The sequence below is a fragment of the Drosophila montana genome, unplaced genomic scaffold (genome assembly GCF_035044405.1).
Source record: "Drosophila montana isolate Dmon_TW-CO22-7 unplaced genomic scaffold, ASM3504440v1 contig_1624_1, whole genome shotgun sequence".
In the NCBI taxonomy this organism is placed as follows: Eukaryota; Metazoa; Arthropoda; class Insecta; order Diptera; family Drosophilidae; genus Drosophila; species Drosophila montana.
In genome coordinates this window covers 2,313,734-2,338,502 of record NW_026996559.1, presented here as the reverse complement: position 1 = coordinate 2,338,502, position 24,769 = coordinate 2,313,734, and the positions used below count along the sequence as shown (strand labels likewise).

Here is a 24,769-nt window from a genome sequence, read left to right as displayed (position 1 = left end):
AATGGGCAACAGCTTTGACAAATTCGCGGGAAACAGCGGTGGTGCTTACGCAGATAGCACGGGTCGCGGCTGGAGTCGCCGCAGGCGCAGGCACATGATGCCAGGATCATCGTCATCAGCAGCTGCTGGGGCCGCATCACCCGCGCCTAGTGGGGCTGTGCCTGACAGCTCCGACTGCAATGTCCACGTGAGGCGATTGCTGACGCATGTCAGCTCAACGCCAAATTTTGGTGGTGCGTCTCATGCGCGTGCATGCACGCGTGTTTGTGCGCGTGTGTTAGTTAGTCTGTTGTCTGTGTTTGTCAGCTGTGCACTCAAGCCCATCCTCACTCTCTCCCCCTCTCTCTCTCTCTCTCTCTTCCTTTCTTTTTCAATTCAACATTAGAAACAACTGTTAATGACGCACTGGAGCCGCGCTCTTCATCATTCTCTTATGCGGTGAACATTTATTACTATTTAGCCTGTTTATATGTGATTTGCTTTATGTTTTGTTTGATTTCAGATCGAGCTTTTTGAGTTTAAGTTGCTTGGTCTGCCTGCGTTTGTTTTTATCTTAACTGTTTTGCGTATTTTGCCCATATTAATTTTCATGTTAATTGCTTTTGCATTTGTTTGCTCATTTCGCGGCAAGACTAATTAATTTGTTGGTACTCTCCATGTGCACCTTTTTGTCGCGTTATTATCGCATTTTATTTGTTTTACATTTGTTTACGCCCATTTGGCTTTCGGCTTGGCCCAATTTCCGCCGACAATTTGCACTCTTTAAATTGCCAAATTGTCGTCCCATTTGTGGCACCTTCGTACCGCAGTTCATTTCGGTTTTTGCGGTAAGCGCGCGCGGTTGCTTTAATAAATATCTTTTTTGCGTGTCCTTTTGCGACTTGTGACGTCACGACGCAACAACTCGCCATTGTTTCGCGTCAAAGAACGTTGCATACTTTTAAGTGGCGCACGAATATTAATTTTGTTCGAATTTTTTTTTACAATTGTTCTTTTTCATTGTTCTAATTAAATAATGAGATAAATTAGCCAAAGGATATTTTAATAAAATAATACAGTGAAGCATTGGGAAGGACTATTTATATAGCACTCTTAACCCCAAATTAGGCCACAGCAAACAATTTGAATGAAGACTTTAAGTTTTTTATGCTAATTTTGAAATCTCTAATTGATAAATAATGAGATTTTGTAACAGCACTTCAAAGATATTTCCATGCCTAAGCTCTAATGAATTTATTTATTAAACGATATTTAAATTCCGCAGCTAGTCAATTCAAATGAACTGCGCAATACCCTGTTTGCAGTGCAGAACCTTTTTTTTGGCTAGTGAATCTTTGGGTTAGTGAATCTTAAACTGTAAATCTGAGACTGTGATTTTCAAAATTTCTGAAGCTTAGGGAAATATTGAGTTTTGTCGAGCTCTTCAATAATCTACTCAACAAAAATACTTAATGCTGAGCACTTGAAATTGATAGATCTGAAAAATGACGAATCAGGTAAGGGATGTGGGATACATTTCCAGTGTTGTAAATGGAATAAAAAATCATTATGAATTATTAAAACAAAACATTAAAAAGCAATTATAGATTCCCACTTATTTTAATATCGGCAATCACTTAGGACATTATTCAAACTCATGATAAAAATAAAGTAAAGTGAAATTAAAAACCTAATATTGTGTGTAAAATGGGTACAAATAGGTTTTGACTTTATTTCTGTGGATTAACACTCAACAAAAATGTTTTTCTAAATTTTCGAAAATTGCAAAAAAGTAAAAAAAGATAAAAAAAGTAAAATAAAATTAAAATATAAATTTCGAAATTAATTTTATGACAAATGCGAAAAAGAGTAAATAATTTATTCAGTGTAGTGTTGTCTGAGCCGAAGTCCAAAGCTGACATTCCTATTACCTATACTCCAAATGATATTAATAACATAAAATCAATTTAATTTTCTGTGACTGCTTAAGCCCAACACGTTCACTCTATCGGGTCAGCACTGTACAGTCGATATAAATGCCTTAACCTTAGTGCCGCGCATACGTCAGAGGCCGGGTAGCTCTGGCCCTTGAATAGTGGCGCACACCTTGAGCTTGCTAATTACCGTATATCTCTTATAAGCGATCGAGCGCTACGTAAGTGGGCTATATTGTATTCTTGTAGTATTGTAGTCCCCGCTCTCTCTCTCTCTCTCTCTCTCTCTCTCTCTAACCGGACGTGTATGTTTCCAGTACTTAAGTTGTATTTAAAAAGTTGCCGTCGTTGTTGTCGTTGTTCTCGTTGTCGTCGCTGTCAACAAAGATAACGTATGAAAATAATTGCACACAAAGAGAGCAATAAGAACAAAAACAACAACAACAACAACAAATGAAAGAACAATATGAAGAAAGCGCTGCCGTCTTTGGCTTTGTGTGTGGCGGAGAGGCCAATTATCATGATCAACACGGAGCTGAGTAAATCCAAACGATTGCCGTACGCTCAACCATTGCTCAAAAGCTTAACCGATCGACGCTGGCGCTACGTTTCGATCCGACTCGCTCTGGACTAGAGATGATAGCGTGATTTAATTTCTCGGCATGTTACAACGCCATTTTGGCAAATACCAACCAAAATACCAATGCAAAACAAAATAGCAGCTGATTAAAAAGTCAAATTAACGTCCGCTCACCCCAAGCTCATTGCTAACTTCATGGCAGTTATTGTCATGAGGGCATATTATGAAGGCATAAATGTCATTTATTAAAATTTTAAAAAATGAGCTCTGCTTGATTACAAAACAGCATAGTTTGTGCATATCTATGCATTTCGATGTTCCCGTCAAATTTTAAAATGAAGATTAGTGCCTGGCAACACATGTAATGTAGTATTTAGGCAAATGAATGTGAGAAACTGAAAAGCTACAAAAATTTAACAACTTTTGACTGCATGACAAATTCTTACAAGAGAGTAGCAGCTGCCTGGCCAATTTTTGCAGTCAGGTGAAAAAGAAAATTGAAAAACAGGAATGCGTTTTTTTTTTTAACACTAGAGACAAAGGTGTTGAGATATTCACAATAAACTTGATGAAAACACGTCTAAAAATATAATGTTGATGTCAAATTTTGAAATGAAGATAAAGTGCCTAACAACATATGCAAGTTAGAAACTAGATAAATGAATGTGAGAAACTCAAAAGTTTCAAATTACAAAAAATTATTTAGTTCAGAGCGCATGTCAAATTCGTACAAGAGAGTAGCCAGGCAGCTGGCAAATTTTTGCAGTCAGGAATGCGTGTTGATCACGCATTCACAATGAAATTGTGGAAAATACGTCTAAATAAATCAAATATATCTATAACATGCAAATATCTCATAAATGCGAATATCCGTATATTTTATATATTTTTCGTTCGAATACTTCAATTGGTTAAGTACGTGCCATGTAATGTATTATGGCTTTAAAGTTCAACGTGCACGCACATTATACGGGCAGTTTTATTCGACGATTAACTCGTGACACGTGGCGCTACAATGTGCCCCACCCTAGTCCGGAACGGAGTGTAGCTGATAGCCGTTAGGCATATTCACATTCGCAGTCGCAGTCGCAGTCGCAGTTGTGCCGTGGCCCACTGGCCAGTTGGTTGCGGTGAACGACGCGAGTTGCTACTCAGATAAATAAAAAAAAAATATTATACAAAAATACAAACTCTCACACGACGCGGGAATTTTGTTGAAATTTATGCATGTGCTATTAAAAACAATAACAAATACGCCGTTGTAAAACAAGAACAATAACAAGAGCAACAAGAGCGGGTGTAATAAATTATTAGGGCTTTGGTATTTGGTGAAAAGTTGAATGGAGTGGACCTGGTTCAAGGATTGGTGGCGCCTCAAAAAGCTGCGTTCGCGTCATCAGCGCCACAAAAAGAAACTGGAAGCAGCGGCTGCCGCTGCTGCTGCCGCTGCTACTGCCAGCGTTACGCTTGCCACAGACCTGAAGCTGGATGCAGATGCAGACCATGTGGAGGCACAGGCGCTGGCCACTAGGGAGCGCAGACGTAGCCTGGACATGCACCCGGGCCGCAGACGCAAACGCAATCGTCCGCGGCAGCGACGCGCCAAAAGCGCCGGCGCCCCGGTGCACCAGCAACAGCTACAGCTGCCGCTGCACCAGCAACAGCTACAGCTGCCGCTGCACCAACAACAGCTGCAGCTGCCGCTGCAGCAGCCGCAACTGCTGCTGCAGGGGCACGGGGAGGAGGACGATGGCGAATACGGGCCATTCAATGTTGGCGACTACTTGGACTACTACAACTGCTCCAATGCCAGCGGCAACGACGATGATAGCGACGATTTCTGCTACTGCGACGAGTGCCTAAACGTAGGTGCCGCTCATCGGGCATAGCCCTTATCTGGGTCTCGCGTCTTGGCCGGGCCTAAATTTAAGCACGTTAATCAGTTGTGACAACAGCAAAAAGCCAGCCAACCGCCGCTAATTGAAACGTCAAATGGGCCAAAGCAATTGAGTTTGAGCTGCTTTCAGCGCCAAGTTGAGGGATAAACAAATGTTAGTGCCCATTATCATTATACTCTTGCAGAGGCTATTCTAGTTTTCTCACGTCTCCGAGCTCACAAATTATATGTGGAAAGAGAACAAAATGACGGGCCAGAATTTTCAAACTCGTTTTCTTAATAAACATTTCTCAAGGTTTAGAACTTAAATCAAGTTAAGTTATGGATTTTAGTATAGTTTGTACTTTATTTTCGATATTTATCTTACTAATTAACTAGTTAGTTTGGGAATAAATCTGACAGTTCTTGGATCAAGTAGAAGAAAAGGTATAAAATAAGTAAAACTTGTACTTAATTCAAGTTTTAAAACATTAAGAATATTTTTTTGGTCTGTATGAATTGCCGCGCCAGTCTGTCTGTTTCTGTGCAAACTAGTCCCTCAGCTTTGAAGCTATCGCCACGAAACTAGCAATATAGCTGACAAATCATGACAAAACAAGAAGTTTTGTAAGAAAGACATTTCAGAGTATTTAATGTCTAGATGACAAAACTCAGCAATTACACAAGCTTCACCCTTCCGCTAACATATCGGAATCTTATATTATTTGGCTCCTTTACGAATAATCGGTCGCAAATAAAGCTTTTGCATGAATATACATACAAGGATATTTAATCATCGACAGTGTGTCGACGATTCGACCCAATTGTTTCACTATACACATTTTGTAAACGTTTTGATTTATGATTTCCATTTCAAGACCTAAATTTCAAACTAACTTTTCACTCAAATCTGTTGTCTTTCCAAGCAGCTATTACGTTTAAACTACGTTAAAAACCTGTCATGGTAATCAAATGGAAGGTTTTATGCCGCACCCTCTCAAGCGGGCTAATATTGTATATAGACTCGTTTACAAATGAATAGGGTATATTGATCTGTCTTAGAGGCTTAAAACTTGTTGTGGGGCCAATCAGGAAACATATATGTCTCCTGCAGTCTTAGGGCTACAGTGGCCAAAAGTGGAATTAAGATTTCGTCCTGTGAAGAATTTATATTACTTTGTAAGTTGTTCATGTAGCCTGACTTAAGCTGTTATTGGACTCTAAAGAAGTTAAAGTCTAAAGTTTGTTTCATCTACTTATTGTCGACAACCATTGACAAGATTTGATAACTTTTAAAGATAAAGCTGCGATAGGAAAACATAATCATTATCTTAGATGGAGAAGATAATTCACTGATATTTAATTTATTAAGAATTAAGCGTTAATATGATCAAAACGGGTTAATTCAGTATATTATACAGCTGGCATAGATTTAACTGGTCCAGTTATAATATAAACTATGCCCTGTTCATTTGTTAAGCTGCGATTTTGTCACCTTTTAAAGTGAGTGTTGGGAGGAAGGAAGAGAATGATTCTACAGATCCGTTTGCTTCTTCGTGCTGTCACAGTACGTAGAATATATGTTTGCATGAGTTACACAGAGTGAAATTTGATATTCATTAAGTTGAACATATTGTTCTCTTGATAGGGATCACATTATGAGAGGGTCAACTATCTTCGAACATAACTACCATCACATCATATCATCAGTATATGAAATATGATAAATATACATATGTATGTATATGCTTGGGATCTGAAACAGCAAAAATTCAAACTAAAAAAAAAAAAACAAAGAGAACTAACAAGCTCTTTAACAAAATTGTTGAAAATTTTCAATTTCTATTGTTATTGTTATGATTCCGGGCGTCCGTTTTCGCAGCATAAACCACTTGCCAGCAGCAAAAGCAACATCTAACGAAAAGACTATCATTTATATTTTGAAGGGCGATACGGATTTCGGTGACAGCAATGACGGCATGGACTCCGATACTAGCACCTCGTCCAGCAACAGCAAACAAGTCGTTGTTGGCATCTGTGCCATGGCCAAGAAGACACAGTCGAAGCCCATGAAGGAGATACTGACACGCCTGGGCGAGTTCGAGTTCATCAAGCTGGTGACCTTTGAGGAGAATGTTATATTGCGCGAGCCCGTACAAAATTGGCCCATATGCGATTGCCTAGTCTCCTTTCACTCGAAGGGCTTTCCCCTAGAAAAGGCCATTGAGTACGCTCAGCTGCGCAATCCGTTTGTGCTCAACAACTTGCACATGCAGTACGACATACAGGACAGACGACGTGTCTATGCCATACTGGAGAAGGAGGGCATCGAGATACCGCGCTATGCTGTGCTCGATCGCGATTCGCCCGATCCGAAACGTAAGTTCGACAGTCGCAGCTCTAAAGCCTTGTGTTTTAAACCCTTTCAATTTACAGATCATGAGCTAATTGAGTCGGAGGATCACGTGGAGGTCAATGGTATTACGTTCAACAAGCCGTTTGTTGAGAAACCCGTCTCGGCCGAGGATCACAACATCTACATCTACTATCCAACATCCGCTGGCGGTGGCAGCCAGCGTTTATTTCGAAAAATCGGTAGCCGTAGCAGCGTTTACTCGCCGGAGTCGCGGGTACGCAAAACAGGCTCCTTCATCTACGAGGACTTTATGCCCACCGATGGTATGCTAACTTGCTCTCTATGCTCCCTTCCCCTGCAATGCACCTACTGAAGTAGGTGCTGCTCTAGCACGCTCTAACTAATGCTGGACGGGATAAACATTTGCATTATCCTAACTAGCATATATATGTATATATATATATTTGTATAAATTTTATTTATAATATATATATATATATACATATATATGTATATATATATAGATATATTTAATAGATTTAGAACCGTTTAAACAGTCACGAATTAAATAAGTTAGTCAGCGCTACCATGCTCGTCACGCTACGCCACGCCCCCCACACCACTATCACAACGCCCACCCACACACAAAAACAGATGAAAAAAAAAATGAAAGAAAACAAGTAAGAATACTGCAGTCGGGTGCAGCCGACTGCGTAATACTCGTTCACAACAGCTTAAAACAAGTAACCCGACAAATTTGTTGAGAGATGTCGACATTGCGATTTGCCAAAATAGTTTGTTAACCTTTGAAAAAGCTCATCTGTAGTCTTTAATGAAAATTTGGTCACTAGCGTCTAAACTGTCGTAGGATATATGTATATCTTACCCCAGAAGGTTTATCCGTTTAATCTGAACACTTTAGGTGTACACGAGTTCATATTCCAGGTTTCTTCAATAGCGACCAAGAAATTGTGTTTATTCGGACAGACGGACTTTGCACAGTACCAATATACCCTTCTTAACTTTGTGAACGAGTATTGATAACGAAAAGAAAAGCATATTGTCATTGCCATCTGTCTTGCGTCTCGCTCGCTCGTTCGCTCGTTCGCCGATCGTTGCTCGCTGCTCGCTGCTCTCATTGCCGAACTCCCCAAGAAAAAGTGGCCGCCAGTCGAACGCACTGAATCCAGCATTACCTTTACAACTTAGTGTACTTTTCAGGTACCGACGTCAAGGTGTATACCGTGGGCCCGGACTATGCCCATGCGGAGGCGCGCAAGAGCCCGGCGCTCGATGGCAAAGTGGAGCGCGATAGCGAGGGCAAGGAGATACGCTATCCGGTCATACTCAATCACTCGGAGAAGCTTATCTCACGCAAGGTGTGCCTGGCCTTCAAGCAGACCGTCTGCGGCTTTGATCTGTTGCGCGCCAATGGCAAAAGCTACGTTTGCGATGTCAATGGATTTAGTTTTGTGAAGAACTCGAATAAATACTACGATGATTGCGCCAAAATACTGGGCAACATGATACTGCGCGAATTGACACCGACCCTGCACATACCCTGGTCGGTGCCATTCCAATTGGACGATCCGCCCATTGTGCCCACCACCTTTGGCAAGATGATGGAGCTGCGCTGCGTGGTCGCTGTCATCCGGCATGGCGATCGGACGCCCAAACAGAAAATGAAGGTCGAGGTTCGACATCCAAAGTGAGTTACATTCATGATGTCATTGGATCACTATTGACATGAGTTATTAAGCTATTGCGAAAAAAAAACTCTTTTATAATGATTGCCAATTATAGTTTTAAAAGCTCGCTAAATCTTAAGCTGCAACTAAATTCTTGAGGGTTCGGTTTTAAGACGGGATTAAAAGCTCACGAAAGTTTTAAGCCACTTAGTTGTGTTCATTAATGTATGCCATGCGGGTAACTTAAAGCTCACATCGCTTTAAGCTGCATGCACTTATTTTCAGCAGCTTTTTGAGTAATTAGGAGCATGAAGCTGAATTTATATTTTAATAATAATATTTATCTTGTTTGAATCTTCGAACTAAACGATCGTATTTTGTTTTTAAATAGCCCGTTAAAAAAAATTGCATTTGATTTTAAAAAGAGCTTTATAAAAGGAAAAATCTTCGTGAGTCTCAAAAGCTTAAAGCATCTTTTATTTTATTTTAACAATTTATTAATCGGACTTAAAGCTCACAGCCTTTCGATTTGCTTATCTAAGTTAGATTCGTAACCTTAAAATAATGCACGAGGTGTTCTTAAGGTAGTTTTGTAGGATTTCAAAAATGAATCTAAATTTTCCTGTTCAATTCTTCAGATTTTTCGAGATCTTTGAGAAATATGATGGCTACAAACTAGGGCATGTGAAGCTAAAACGACCAAAGCAACTGCAGGAGATACTGGATATAGCACGATTTTTGCTCAGCGAGATACACACCAAGGCTCATGCCGAGATTGAGGAGAAGGAGAGCAAGCTGGAGCAGTTGAAGAATGTGCTCGAAATGTATGGCCATTTCTCGGGCATCAATCGCAAGGTGCAGATGAAATACCAACCCAGGGGTCGACCACGTGGTTCCAGCTCTGATGATGGTAGGTACTCGTCATTTTTGTTAACTAATCTAACCACAAGCTAAGTCCTAACCATTTCAGCCGAAACGCCCGCCGAACCCTCGCTGGTCCTGATCCTCAAATGGGGCGGTGAACTAACACCAGCGGGTCGCATCCAGGCCGAGGAGCTGGGTCGCATTTTCCGCTGCATGTACCCGGGCGGCCAGGGACGCTCGGACTATTCGGGCACACAGGGTTTGGGTCTATTGCGGTAAGTACTTGCGTTTACGTACCTACAATTTCCGCTAAATGTTCTTTCATTTGAATAAAATTGATTTAGTTTGCACTCAACCTTCCGACATGACCTCAAGATTTATGCCTCGGACGAAGGACGCGTTCAAATGACCGCCGCTGCCTTTGCCAAGGGTCTACTGGCCCTCGAGGGCGAGCTGACACCCATTCTGGTGCAAATGGTTAAGAGCGCCAATACGAACGGGCTGCTGGACAACGATTGCGATTCAAGCAAGTACCAGAATCTGTAAGTATCTATGCAAATGATCCGAACAGATGTCGCAATTGCTATTTTATTTATTGGACGATTGCTTGAACGATGCTTTGAATAATTATTTACTTCCAATACGAGAGCAGATCTAGCATAAATAGGCAATTTATAGATGTTTTTTGATAAGCTGTTGGATAAATTTAAAGTGGACGCGAGGATTCGATTAAAATCTGTCGTCGGCTTATTAACCAATGTGAAAATCGATTAAAACAGATACTGACTTTTGGTATATAGTTTGAACATGTCCCAGATAACTTAATAGAAAATATTTATCCATAAATGTAATTATATGACATATGATTACAAAATTGAAGTGAGAAACTTAGGCGAGAATACGACCAGAAGATAAGCTGAATTCAATTTATAAATATACAGATATACAAATATATATAACTGCGCACTTATTGCAGCGTTTATGGTTCATCATCATCTCTGTCCCACTCCATGGAAAACACATTCTCGAATAACTCCGGTTTTATAAAATATTTAGTAATCAAACCAGTACTATACAAACACATCAGGCCCTAGCTAAGGGGAGAACAGGCAGCGGTGTCCAAAAGTGAAATATTCTTAATCAGTAGACTTAAAATTTAGCTTGTGTTTATTTATTTTTAATCAAAATCTACAATTTGTGCTCCACACAGCGCCAAGGGTCGACTGCACGAGCTGATGCAAAATGATCGAGAGTTTACACAGGAAGATCGCGAACTGATCAATCCGTGCAACAGCAAATCGATAACACAAGCTTTGGACTTTGTTAAGAATCCGGTGGACTGTTGTCATCATGTGCATTTGCTAATACGCGAACTGCTGCACATAATCAGCATCAAGAAGGACGATCCAAAGACAAAGGACGCGATACTCTATCACGGCGAGACATGGGATCTAATGCGCTGTCGCTGGGAGAAAATCGAAAAGGACTTTAGCACCAAATCGAAACTGTTTGATATATCAAAAATTCCAGACATTTACGATTGCATCAAATACGATTTGCAGCACAATCAGCATACGCTGCAGTACGATCAGGCCGAGGAGCTTTATATCTATGCAAAGAATCTGGCCGATATAGTCATACCACAGGAATACGGACTGACACCGCAGGAGAAACTGGCCATTGGCCAGGGAATTTGCTCACCGCTGCTTCGCAAAATCAAGGGCGATTTGCAGCGCAACATTGACGAGATCGAGGATGAGTTTATGAATCGACTGAATCCTCACTACAGTCACGGCGTGGCCAGTCCGCAGCGTCATGTGCGCACTCGCCTCTACTTCACCAGCGAGTCGCATGTGCATTCGCTGCTGACGGTGCTGCGTTACGGCGGATTGCTGAATGTTGTCACGGACGAGCAGTGGCGTCGCGCCATGGACTATATTTCGATGGTATCGGAGCTAAACTACATGTCCCAGATCGTCATAATGCTGTATGAAGATCCGACCAAGGATCCCACCTCCGAGGAGCGTTTCCATGTCGAGCTCCATTTCAGTCCCGGCGTCAATTGCTGCGTACAAAAGAATTTGCCACCTGGTCCCGGTTTTCGTCCGCATTCGCACGGCGATAACTCCTGCAGCGTGAGCTTGCAATCTAACGAGGAGTCAAATCCCTCACGCATCGAGGAGGAGAACGATACCATTTCAGGCGATGAACAGCAGGGCAAGAAGCGTAGCGTACGAAACTACTGTATATGCCGCATGGAAGTGCGTGATTTAAATAAAATCTCTCTCTCTCTCTTTTTCTCCCCCTCTCGTCTGTCTCTCTCTCTCTCTCTCTATCTAGTGCCCACTACGGAATTCATCTAACAATTCATTTGGCTTTAATCGCCTGGATCTGCGCTCCAAGCAGGCCAAGTCGAAACCAATTCCAATTGGAGCCCATCACACGGTCAGCGGTCACGAGGCCATGGATCTGGCCAAGCGGCTCAACGAGGAGCTCGCTTCGCAGCACCAACAGCAGCTGCATCAGAGCCATCAGCAGCACCAGCAGCAGCAGCAACAACTACGACCCATTAGTCCCGATATACGAGCCGTGAGTCCAGACTGTGAGCCGCGCTCGCGCAGCTTTGAGCAGCGTGGATCGCCGTCGGCCAATCGCGGCAAGGAGGCGGGTATGTATGTGGGCGGTGCGCCTGTCTCCAATGCAACCAACAATAATTGCTGCCTGGCCGCTGACCCCTTGCCCAGTTGCCACTGGGTCTCATTGGCCGGCTTTACTTTCCATTTCAATTTCAAACTTTATTGTTGATTTGATTTCAATATTCGTTGATACTTTTGTCGTTATTATTATTATTATAATTATCTTCATATTTTTTTTTCTTTGTTTAAACTCTTTTTTTTTTTTAATTTTCAATTGGCTTTCTTAACACACTGACCAAAAACAATTGGCTATATCAACTAACCTCCGGCTATTTGTCTACGTTATCTCTGCTCAGTTGGTTATTCTAACCAACAAAAATACATGTTGGTTATTCTTATTTGTTGCTCTGCATGCCAATTGTGTGCGCGTTTTACAAACTCCCGTTTTTTCTAACTCTCGAAAAGCCCGTAACACGATGCCGAAAACCACAAAATACCCAAACCCCACCAAAAACCAACAAACCCAAAACCACATTCCTAGCAGGAATTGGTCGCATTCAGAATAGAAAATACTAATCGATGATAGCCCTCAGACACAGTACCTCATGCAATTTGCATCACTGCTGAATATTATGCCTTAATACCCTGTAGCCAAAGCGAAAAGCGGCCATATCTGTCCGTCTGTCCATAAACAAGTATTTATTTTTCACGACACTGAAACTAGAGACTACACAATTGTTGCTTGTGGTGTGCCGAATTGCTGTTGATCTCCTTTAACTGTGTAATAATAATGTTAAATGAAGAAAATACCCGGCATTGCCCGTGTAATCTTAATAATTTCAAGCATGCCATCGGCATATGTTGCAATTGCATAAAAGTCGCTTATTTGTGTTAGTATATTAGAAAAAACTATTTTCGCATTTTAACTTAAATTAAAATTACAACACACTTGATTTATATATATTTGTATATAGATTGTTGCCACGCCTTTCACATACATATTCAATAAATCGCCCACCTGTTTTGCGATTGTTATTAGAAGAAAGAGTCGAAACATATTCAGCAGTAAATATCAGTAATAATAATGGATTAGAATTCTCTTCTGGATGCGCCCATAATTACTTTTAAATATTTTGAATTATAATTTCCTTTTCTTTTGTTTTTAATTGTATGATTTTTGTTTTTGGTTTTTATTATTACGATTGATGATGCTCCCGAATTTCAAGCAATATGATTTCAATGTTTTTTACATTTTTATCATCGTTTTTCAAGCATCACAAAAAGAAAACAGTTTACCCGAAACTGAGCCCAACATTTTTGATTTTCATTCTTTCCACACGAGAAAAAATATGTTTAATCAGATTTCAAATGTAAAAAAAAGAAGAAGAAAAATACGAAACACACACTTTACCAGCACCCACATGAAACCACAATTGCCGGCTACTGTGTTTGTGTCACTCCTGATCCTAGTTGAGCTCTCTCCCGCTTCCGAATCGACTCGGAAGCGGGAGATAGCTCTGAGACGGAGTTTGGGGGAAATCAATGAAAATCGATAGGCATCTGGCCGCGGAATCCCGTGTACTTGGCAATGCAGCCAAACTGATTTGAGCAACATTCACTCTTAGCAACCATCCAAACAAAAGCCCCAAGATCCAAATACTGTTCCTAATAGCTAGCGATGCCCATGAGCTAAACGGTTGAGCGTCAGGGAGTGCTGCCACGCCCATTATTAAAAGTGGACGTGAGAGCCTTGCTGGCGCCCAATTGTTGGCTTACATGCATTGTGAGTGTTGCGCACTCTCTCTCTCACTCTGTCAATGCCCTCTTCTCTCTCTCTCTATCTCTATCTCTATCTGTATATATCTGTATGTGTCTGGTCTGTGACTGTTTTGTTGCGTCTGCACCTCTGTCGCTCTCTCTCTCTCTCTCTCTCTCTCTCTCTCTCTCTCTCTCTCTCTCTATCTACCTATCTATCAATCGGTCTGTCTCTGTCTATCTATATATGTTTAATGCATGATTCGATCCGCCGAATTGAAAAAAAAAAATTGTTAGTTGAGAGTATTTTGTGTTGGTTCCATTGACTTGTAACATTCTTAACTATGAATGTAATATGTTTGTTGTTGCTCCTCCCTGTTATTGTTGTTGTTGTTGTTCTTTGTTTGTTTGTTCGTTTGTTTGTTTGTTTGTTTGTTTGTTTCTTTGTTTGTTGTGCGCGCAAATACCCAACCAGACTAACGATTACTTGTGCCTCCAAAGCCTAACCCGACTCTAACTCACAACTAACCGGACTCATTCTGACCAATCGCCGCCTGCTGTTGCTCTACGCCGTCGACGTTCTGCCTGCATCCAAAACTTTAAAAGGCGCCTGCAAAGCAATAAGATTAATGGCTTACTTATACCAATCTTCCCTGCATTTAAGGGTCCCCATAAAAAGTACCAGAAATTTACGTCTGTTCTGTCAAATCAGATTTTTAGCTTGAAGACCAACAATTTTCATAAATTACAAATATCGATTTCTCTATGGGTTGCTTTCGAAAAAATTCCATTCTCAAACCAATTAAACAATTTTTCTCTACAATATAATTAGTAATAAAGTTTTACACAATTGTCTGGACTATTTAGGTTTCTTAGTTATCAATTTCTGATCTGATATGATTATTATTGTATTCTTCCGTCAGCTTTTTAAATCTTAGAAATTTCTGACAGTTTAACATTAATAATAATAATAAAAATAATATTTTTGAAGTCGATTCAAAATGTAACTTTCGCCCATAAAACCTTTGACTCCTATTTTTCACATAGGAGGGGGAATTTTGCGAAAAGCGTGAATTTTTTGAATGATCTCTGGAAATCAGCTAAAACTCGATTTCCATGCAACCGTTTTCCGCCAATTTAACAAACATCGCAAATGGTAACTAAAAAAAATCTACTTCCCAGCCTTTACGGTCAATCAATCAGAAAAAAACGTGTTATAGGTTATTTTAACCTAGCCTTACTTGGAACTTGGGAACTCGACTCTCCCATATCATATCGTTTATGCAAATTGTTGAACAAAAGCTTACAAATACTTCAGCGCATGTTTTCGTTAAAAAAATTTAAGATGAAATTAACTGACATGTTGACTGTCAAGTGGCCTTAGACGATCAGAGATTTATACGATCGGTCGATTTTAGCCCAGCTGTTTTTTTTATTTTTTTAAATTTTTGTTAACGTTTTATAAGTAATAGATGAAAAAAGTTGAAAAATATGAATACAAAAACTATGAAATTATAAAGAATTACTAAATTAATATTTGTCATTGGAAAAATTAACAAATCAATATTCGAAAATATAAATTAAAAAAATAATGAAAAAATGAAAATTACTATGCTCATATTTAAATATGAGAAAAATGATAAATCAATTAGAACGAGAAAGAAGTGCTATCTTCGGCACACCGAAGATTTAATACCCTTGCAGACCCAACCTTTTCAAAATGCTCATAGTGCTTTGCCCGTATCTAAGAAGCACAGGGAAAATAGTTAATGCAGAGTATGGTTAAGATATCTTGAACAACAAAACAGGTTTCCATACAACAACTTAATTTTCGACCGATCGTTCCTATGGCAGCTATATGAAATAGTTGCCCGATGTGAATAAGATTTTGCATAAGTGGAGGGAGCATAGTAAAACTAATAAATGCCGAGTTTGGTCAAGATATCTTGAAAAACAAAAAAATTCCATACAACAGCATAATTTTCGACTGATCGTTCCTATGGCAGCTATATGATATAGTTGTCCGATCTTAATAGAATTTTGCATGTATATGGGGACCGTAGTAAAACTAATAAATACCGAGTTTGGTTAAGATATCTTAAAAACACATACAAATTTTCTATACAAAAACTTAATTTTCGACCGATCTTTCCTATGGCAGCTATATGATATAGTGGTCCGATCTTAATAGGATTTTGCATATATATGGGGAGCCTAGTAAAACTAATAAATACCGAGTTTGGTCAAGATATCTTGAAAAACATAAAAATGTTCCATACAAAAACTTAATTTTCGACCGATCGTTCCTATGGCAGCTATATGATATAGTTGCCCGATCTTAATAGGATTTTGCATATATATGGGGAGCGTAGTAAAACTAATAAATACAAAGTTTAGTCAAGATAACTTTATAAACAAAAATGTTTTTCATACAAGAACCTACTTTTCGACCGATCGTTCCTATGGCAGCTATATGATATAGTGGTCCGATCCAGCTGGTTTTGACATATGAGCTGCGTGCAACAGAAAGAGGGAATTCTGCAAAGTTTCATAAAGATAGCTTTAAAACTGAGAGACTAGTTCGCATAGAAACAGACAGACGGACAGACGGACAGACGGACATGGCTATATCAACTCGGCTGTTGATACTGATCAAGAATATATATACTTTATGGGGTCGGAGATGTCTCCTTCTATGCGTTACACATTTCACGACAAAATTATAATACCCTCTGCAAGGGTATAAAAAGAATAACGACAAAAAAATAATAGGAAAAAAACGCACATTAATGGAAGAATAACATAAGATTGATTGCTCTAGTCGGGTGTGACCGACTAGGAAATACCTTGAGCCGCGCGCAGAGCTTCCTCAAAAAAGTTAGGATGAAACCTTTTGTAAAACGAGGGAAGTGTGTTCATGCATAAAATGTATGTGTTTACCGAATCCCAAGGCTCTTACTTTAAAATGAGATTTTCTTTTGCAAACTTTGAGAGAATGAGACATCCAAAAAGTACCAGACAAGAGCTCTTATAAGATTCGAATTATGCTTTAAAAACGAAGTATCAAAATCGATTTACATCGATCTTTTGAAAATGGGACGCGATATCGATAAAAAAAAAACCTGTTTTGTCATAATTCATGTCTGAGATCAACGAGCTTACCCAGACGGACAGGGCTAGATTGACTTCGTTCGTTATCTTGATTAGGATCGAAGAGGCTAAAATGGGCCCAGGGTATAAAAATGAAAAACTTTAAAATAAAGTAATAAAAATGAAAATTAATAATAAACAAATATCAGCCAAATGTGGCAAAAGCTTGAAGACTTTTTTCATGTATATACTAAATATTAAACATAGTTTCGCATTGATACCCTTTGAATAGTTAAGTTGCGGAACTGCCAATTTCATAGACGTGCTTGCAGGTGCGTTTAGTCTTCGGCATGCCGAATGTACCTGTGCCCCTCTTCTTCTTCTATATCAACTTTGATGCGTTCTTCGGCTAATTAGTTTTTTGTTTGTATACTTTACGACCAAACACCCGTACGTACATACTATATTCATGCATACATACACACGCACACGCACACGCACACACACACACACACACGACCATACATGCACACTTCCTTCAATCATGACCACATCAATACGTCTGTCCCCCCCGACTCTACTAATCGCAAACAGCGCCGGCGGCTACTTTCGACGAGATCGCTAATGCACGCGTGGGTGTGGGCGTGGGCGTGGCCGTGGCTAGCAGTGGCAGCAACCGCACCGCCATACAAATACGCGTCACCGACAGATTGTCCTTCTTCAAGATCGACTCGTCAACTAATGAATTGCCGCTATCGGACATTGACTTCTCATTGACGCCGGGCACACCTCAGTGCGCCAACATGAATCCTGGCGGCTGCAGTCGCACGCACAAGCGCCACATTCTGTTAAGCATGCGGCGCATGGTTAGCGGCGAGGAGCCCGAATTCGAGGGTATACATTTGCCACAAATATCGCCGCTGGCCACAAACGAGCGGCCATTAAGCTGCAATTGCAGCAGCAGCAACTCCTTCCCATTGGCCGCAGCGCATGCTCATTCCAAGAGTCTCATGCAGCTAGCCACAATTGAGCCGTCGGCCAGCAGCAGCAGCAGTCGCCCCACTGGTGGTGGGGGTCCTGCTGGTGCAGCAGCAGCAGCTCCTGGCAGTTTTGAGGACGATTTTCAATTATCGAGTTCGGCGCCTGCGGTGCTCTTAAGCGGCATCTTTGAGCAGCGGCGTCCCAGTGACGTTCCGCTGGTCGAGCATTGCACCAATACACTGACAGCGTCTACGCTGCGCCTGTGCATGGACATGGAGACGCACGAGTCGCGCCATCAGCAACTGGAGCGTGGCCAGCGCAAGGCCAACAGTCATTCGTGTGGCCAGCTGTCCATATTGCTGCCGCCGGCTCCGGCCACGGCGCCAGTGCTGCCCGAGAATCCGTTTCGGTTTGGTTTTGCGGCAGCGCCATCAGCTGCAACGGCTGCCGCCGCTGGCAATAGCTTTGTCAGCTGCTTTGCGCCCATTGCGGAGCATGTTACGCCCACAACCATGCCCAGTCAGACGCCCATAGAGGCGCAGCTGGTGTACAATATACCCACCGTGCTGATAACTGGCACAGCTACAGTGACAGTGACAGGCAGCACAACAGCAAACAGGTCCACTAAAACTGACACAACTGCAGCAGACGCTGCAGCACCAAGCACAACAAAAAAAGCAACCACAGCGACAACAACAGCAACAACAGCAACAACAATAGCAACAATAACTTTGTTTAATACTACAGCAACAATGTCTGCTAATCAACCCATTACTAACCAATTGAATTCAATCGATCCCCTCTCAATTGACGCACCACAACAACCAACACCACCTCACACCAACACCAACACGAACACAATCACATTCGTTACGCACACAACCACAATGAACAATATCAACAACAACCACAACAACAACAACAACATCACCACAACGCCCCCGTCTTGTTGTACCAATACCATCGCTACAGATAGCAACGTTTCGGTCTCGGTATCGGCCTCGGTATCATCGGCCAATTCGTCCACATCGTCGCGTCGCCAAAGACACAGTATTGCCGGCCAGATGTCCTATATGAAAATGTTGGGTTTCGGTGGTTTTAGCAAAAAGATGGCCACCAGCGCGAATAGCCTTTTCAGTACGGCAGTTATAAGCGGCAGCTCATCGGCCCCGAATCTACGCGATATGATACCGGTATCATCATCCGGTGAGTACACTAACCCACCCTCACACACACACACACACACACACACATACACAACCAAACACATGGAGCCCCAATCCTGCTACAAATACACACACACACACACACACCAATACACGTAACTATACCAACTATACACACATGTAAACTACATTAAGAAAAATAATGCATGAACCGAGCCCCACCTTTAACTAGCTGTCCACAGATTACAATCGGAAGCGCAAATATACACATAGAAGTACATATATGTCAGTTACAAAATGAACTTAAATACTTAAAAACTATTCCGTTGTTGTACTGTAGTTCTACAACCGTTCCAAACTTTACAAGTTTAAAAATATTAAAAACTAGAAAAAAGACTATCTTCGGCACGCCGTAGATTAAATACCCTTGTAGACGTATGGTCTGAAAGTGATTTTAAGCAGACAGATTGTTACTACAGAAGTGATAAATCATTTGGATTTTGCATATATGTTAAGAAGATAATGAAGCTCATAACAGCAAAGAATTAAAGTTTACCATATAGTTTTCATAGAGCTAATAAATGCAAAGAACTAAAGTTTTCCATAGTTATATGATATAGGAATAAAGTGAGGCTATCATAAGTTTTTTATACACGAAAATACTCGAAAAATACTTTAACAAAAAAAAAAGAACTATGTAGCTGTTGATACAGATCAGGTATATATGTAGATATGTATACTATGGTGTCGGAGATGTGACAATATTATAGTGCCATCTACAAGGGTATAACAAAGGCATGCTTTTTACTATTTTTCAAGCACCTTTAAGAGCTTTTCAACAAGTCTTTACTTGAACTGTTTGCGAATTAGAGGCGCATTTCTTGTTACGCTTTCGACACAGCAACATTACTTAGTAGCTGCCTTTTAAACGGCAGCTACATTTATGTGTATGGTAGATACTCAGATTATTTATGAATATAATTTTCAACTTCTATATCGCTGATATCAACAAAGGAACATCCGTCTTAGACGACAAAAGGAGGTATAAGGTTATGTTGTTGTTAGAGATATAAACAATTATATTTTGCTCATTTTTACTTTTATTTTTCCCTTTTTCTAGTTGAAAAGTATTACTCGATACGATGAAAAAGAAAGTAAATAAATGGCCCTAAGAAGCAATCCAACTTATGTTGAAAAAATCCCATAAAAAAATAGAAAAAATACAAAACATAAAAGGAAAATTATATAAATTACACATTTAGTACAGATAATAAATGTATTTACCACTTGTATTTTATTAACCAAAAATAGAAAGTACTAAACAAAAACTCAGTATATAACTATTATATGGGAATTCTGAAGTAGTTCGGAGTTCTAGTTAGGAATTTAATGTACTATTCGTTGGTCGTATGACACGTTTTTGATATCCTTAAAGTACCTAATATCAAGTAGCTGCGTACAACGCAAACTCAGATTTGTTTTCTACACTGCACGAAACAAAAACAATTTGTTTAAGGAACCCTCCTAGCCTTTGTGTGGTATATTCACATACACGCACACATTCCACTAATACTCACATATTAATATTGTAATTAAATATGGGGCACATGTGATAATCCTGTAGCTCTCGTATTTACGCACAATCCGCTTCCATATTCACTTCCATTCCATCCACTTCTTCGAATACTAATTGTTTGATAGCTGAAGCGAGTGTTAAGCAATTTTAATCGGTTTACATATGTGCCCTGCGTTTAGGCTTTGGGGATGTGCCGCCGATCCGACCCCTGGAGACACTGCATAATGCGCTATCGCTGCGCAAGCTGGACAGCTTTCTGCAGGATATGATCTTAGCACAGATCTTTAAGACGCCGACTGGTTCGCCGCCACGCGTCCATGAGGGAACTGTCGGTAGTAACTCAGCATCGATATTGGCGACTGGAGTAGGTCAGCCTGTATCGGTATCTATACCATCGGATTCGATGGCCGCCTTCTCCTCGATGATAGATCAAAAGGATGGCGCCTTGTCGACACAGAAATTGGTCAGAGGTACGACCGCTCCATTGGCCGAGAAATGCGATCGCCCTGTAATCATCAGCGATTCCGACTCGACTGTGGAACCGCATCACCCAAATTCGCCAGCAAGGAGCGAGGAGCAGGTGCAGTCATCGGAATACGAGGATGCCAACGATGTGGCAATGAAAATCATTTTAACGGCACAAAAACAGCGTAAGTTCTCTAAGCGTAAGTCAAGGATTGGTTGGCGCACCTGAGATAGTGTCTGTGTTCAAAAATCATCTGATAATTAAGCATGCTCATTGGATTCTCTAAAGATTTCGATTAAAATGTTCTGTTCAAAATTTCCTATTCGCATAATTTTCGAGTGTTACCAATATTTTCATTATATATCTTTTCTTACTCTGCGTCAAAATGTTTTTGAGTTTCATCGATTATTCATACACTGATCAAGACATTATCGATAAAATCAATCGATAAATATGGTTTCTTTTTATTCTGTTTTCTTTTTCTGTATATATGTATATTTATTTTATTTTTTTAATTTTCAGTGGAAGTAACCAACACCTGATTGTTTGTTGACTATGGTTTGAGTGTTTCATTATCCAACACTGTTAATGTTCATAGAGATCTTAAATATATTTTATTATTGCGGAGTGATTTCAATTTAACATCTTTTAATTGATCAGTTTAAAATGAATATTTTCAACTGGGCTTAAATAATTGTAACTAGATCACTTAAGACGCAAATAAATAAATAAATATTGAATTATAAACCTTAGCATATACACCTTAACATAGTAAATACACTCTCGTGCATGCACTAGTCGCTCGTGGCGGCGCTCTCTTTGCTATAACGTATCACGTTTCATTATCGCACGCCTCTTTGGCTCTGTCTCTCTGTCTCTCTTATCGCTTGCCTTTTGAAAAGCTTCAGCACGCACTTCTACGCATTGAGAGTCTCTGACTCCTGCGCGCGCTCCCCCTCTCTCGCTCGCTCTTTCTTACACTCCCTTTCACTTCTTAACACTATCAATCTGTAATGCGAACAAAAAACTAACAACTTGCACACAACCCCAACGAATGGCAAACAAGTTTGGCCGCAAAAGCCACAGGACATTCTATCAAAGGACCAGGAAGAGCAAGAGCATGGGGATGATAAGCAGAAACTGGATTGGTGAGCGTGTTCTCTTTTTACAATACACAGGTATCTCAATTTTTGAACATCTCTACAGTGTTTTGAGCACTGTCGACATTCTGCTGGATGAACCGGAGGAACTACCCGAATTTGGGGCTATTAGCGAGGACAAAGTACAACGGGATGACGGCACCGGCCCCATCTATTTGAGGATCTGCGATGAAGCAGAGCCCAGCAGCTGCTGCCTAACCCCAGTCAGCCTTGGCGTTGATGACTTGGATCTCAGCATGGTGGTCAACAAGGGCTCCATGACGCTTTCCGTCGATGTGAGTGAGCGGGACCTAGCCAGTCAACCAAATTACAAAACTCTCCATTTCTCTGATATCGATATGTTATCGATTCCATCATATATTTCATTTCAGCGCATTATATTCTTTTAAAGAGCATAAGATTCCGATATTTTAAAGCACTAAAATGGGTATGAATTTATTATTTTTCTTTTTTGACGTTCCCATTAAATATGCGGGAGTGTACTTAACTTTTTAGTTTTTAAAATTCATTTTAATTAATTCAATCTATTTGTACGGGTGTAAAAATAGCTTCATTCTTAATGTTTAAATAACAAGTAAATTTGATCTAACCGAGAATGACCGGCTGGGAGGTTCCCTGTACTGAGCTTCTTTCTATACCCTAAATGTAAGGGCACTCTAGTCGAGAGTTTAAAATTTCAAGTCTAGCTCCGCCTAATGGTTCTGAGGTCACATGCGAACGTACAGTCAGACATACGAACATGGCTAGTTCGACTCGGATGTTGGTGCTGATCGAGAATAAATATACTCTTTGGTGTCGGAGAAGCCTCCTTCTGCCCATTACATGCATTTTTTTCACAAGCCCAATATGCCTATGGTTTTTTGCAGGCTATCAAAAAGAATTTAAATGATTTAATCTCTACTTGTCCGTACTCTTCCTTTGCAGGGCTTTGATGATGACGACGAGGATGGCACTGCGTCTGCAGTGACAACACCTTCGCTACTTGCCGACACGGAACCTATATTGGAAACATGCTACTGTTGTCCGACACATGCCATTGCACCACCGGAGGTTGACACTGAAGATCCAAAGTATTGCTTTGCGCTCCCGGTGCACGTAACACAGGCGTCGCCGGAGCACGCACGTCCAGCCGTGCGACGCGCTCACGATCCAATCTCGCCGCGCATGCAGAAGCATATCAGTGTGTTTGAGTGCGCCGGGACCAGTCCGGAGGCGAGTGCGCTGCATGCGTCCATCAATTTGCCGGCGGCGGCGCAACAGTTGCGCCAGGACGCGCGTCTGCGTAAGTTTGAGAATCTGACGCAGTCCACTTCGAATTCGAATTTCCCATTTGAGAGTAATACACTGAAGCGGGTGCCACTAGTCAGCACCAAGGATGACTATGCAAGTGTTTCGCACACCCAGAGCTGCATTAATTTAAAGAGCAGCGGTGCCGGCTCCGGCTCTGGCTCCCTCATCTATGGGTCGCCGCAGCATCACCGCGAGAGATCGCGCGAAAAGGAGCGACAGCATACCACTGCAGCCGGCTGCAGCTCCGGCCCGGCCAACTTTGATCGGTTGCCCAATGCATTGTCCGAATGCTGCTCGCTGGACCTGGATGCTGGCTGCAGCACATCATCACCAACTGCCTCGGTGCCGCATCCGGGCGCACTAATTGTCAAGGAGAAATTCATAGAGCCACCGAAGCGCGGAATAGTGTGCGGCTATCAGGACAAGACGCAGTCCATGGACGCTGATTTTCTCTGTAACGAGTTTCTGCTAATTCCGGCACTCGCGCCGTCTATGGATGTGGCACAGCCCAAGGAGCGCTCGCCGGAGCCGGAGCCGGAGCTACAGAAGCCCAAGTGAATTCATACTTGGCTTATTATCATAATCGAATTGTGTTCGTGTCACGTCTATGTTGTAATCAAAATTGTTGTTGTTGCACTTGCATTGCTGTTATCTAAATAATAAAAATTCTATTTTCTGCGTCCCAAAACTTGTCTATCAAATCAATCAACTGAGCTTCTGTGCAACAATTTATCCCTCTCTTTTCCCAGATGCTTCCTCCTATCCCTCGTAATGGCTGGTCATTCACAAATAATGTGCATATTTGGTTCGTCTTTCTTCAAACAGAGCTTACACTCTGCGTCGGGAAAGAAGCGCATTTTCTTACAATTTACAATAATGGGGATTGAGATGTTTAAGTAATACGCCTCGTTGGTAGGCCGTCGGGGTGTAGCCTTCGGAGGCGCCTCTCACTGATGGGGTCAGCCAGGCGGCCGCGTTCGGATGCTGCAGCAGCTTGTCGGCGTATCAGCTGCTATAGAAGTTTCGCTAATCTCCGACCTTTGTGAGGCGGAGATCGCGTTCGATGGCGTCGGTTGTCACGTACCATGGCAGGCTGGCAACCTTGCGTGCTGCCTTGGCTTGGACCACTCTTTTGCGACACAGCTGGTGTTCTGAAGCCGTGCCCCAAACTTGGATCGCAGATGTTCAGATAGGCGTTACCATCGTTTTGACTAGCAGTGCCTTCGTGGAAACATGCAGCTTGCTTTGGGGCTTTAGTAGCTAGTCGAGCCTTTGAAGCCTTCTCAAGCATTTTGCTCTCGGTGCTGCAATGTGGAGCACCCATATGAGCCGTCGGTCCATGTGGACGCCCAAGTAACAGAATGAGCTGGTG

General features: G+C 41.4%; 2 protein-coding genes across 3 annotated transcripts; both read left to right on the top strand.

Moving 5' to 3' along the window:
• On the top strand, window positions 1-24,085 carry l(1)G0196 (inositol hexakisphosphate and diphosphoinositol-pentakisphosphate kinase). 2 transcript variants are annotated; one of them, XM_064699987.1, is made up of 15 exons: window positions 1-233; window positions 386-438; window positions 6,316-6,748; window positions 6,806-7,048; window positions 7,935-8,433; window positions 9,052-9,323; window positions 9,384-9,552; window positions 9,622-9,819; window positions 10,488-11,508; window positions 11,618-11,945; window positions 17,353-18,945; window positions 20,661-21,131; window positions 22,014-22,095; window positions 22,154-22,382; window positions 23,032-24,085. In XM_064699987.1, the coding sequence occupies exons 1-15, from the start codon at window positions 2-4 to the stop codon at window positions 23,953-23,955; spliced, it is 6,747 nt and encodes a 2,248-aa protein (XP_064556057.1). In that variant the 5' UTR covers window position 1; the 3' UTR covers window positions 23,956-24,085. The 2 variants fall into 2 exon arrangements, with proteins under 2 accessions (XP_064556057.1, XP_064556056.1); XM_064699986.1 differs by having other exon boundaries at window positions 9,369-9,552.
• LOC135439972 (uncharacterized) lies at window positions 3,570-4,382 on the top strand. The gene has a single exon (XM_064698888.1). It carries the CDS (start codon window positions 3,834-3,836, stop codon window positions 4,380-4,382), a length of 549 nt encoding a protein of 182 aa, XP_064554958.1. The 5' UTR covers window positions 3,570-3,833.
• Window positions 24,086-24,769: the final 684 nt, after the last annotated feature.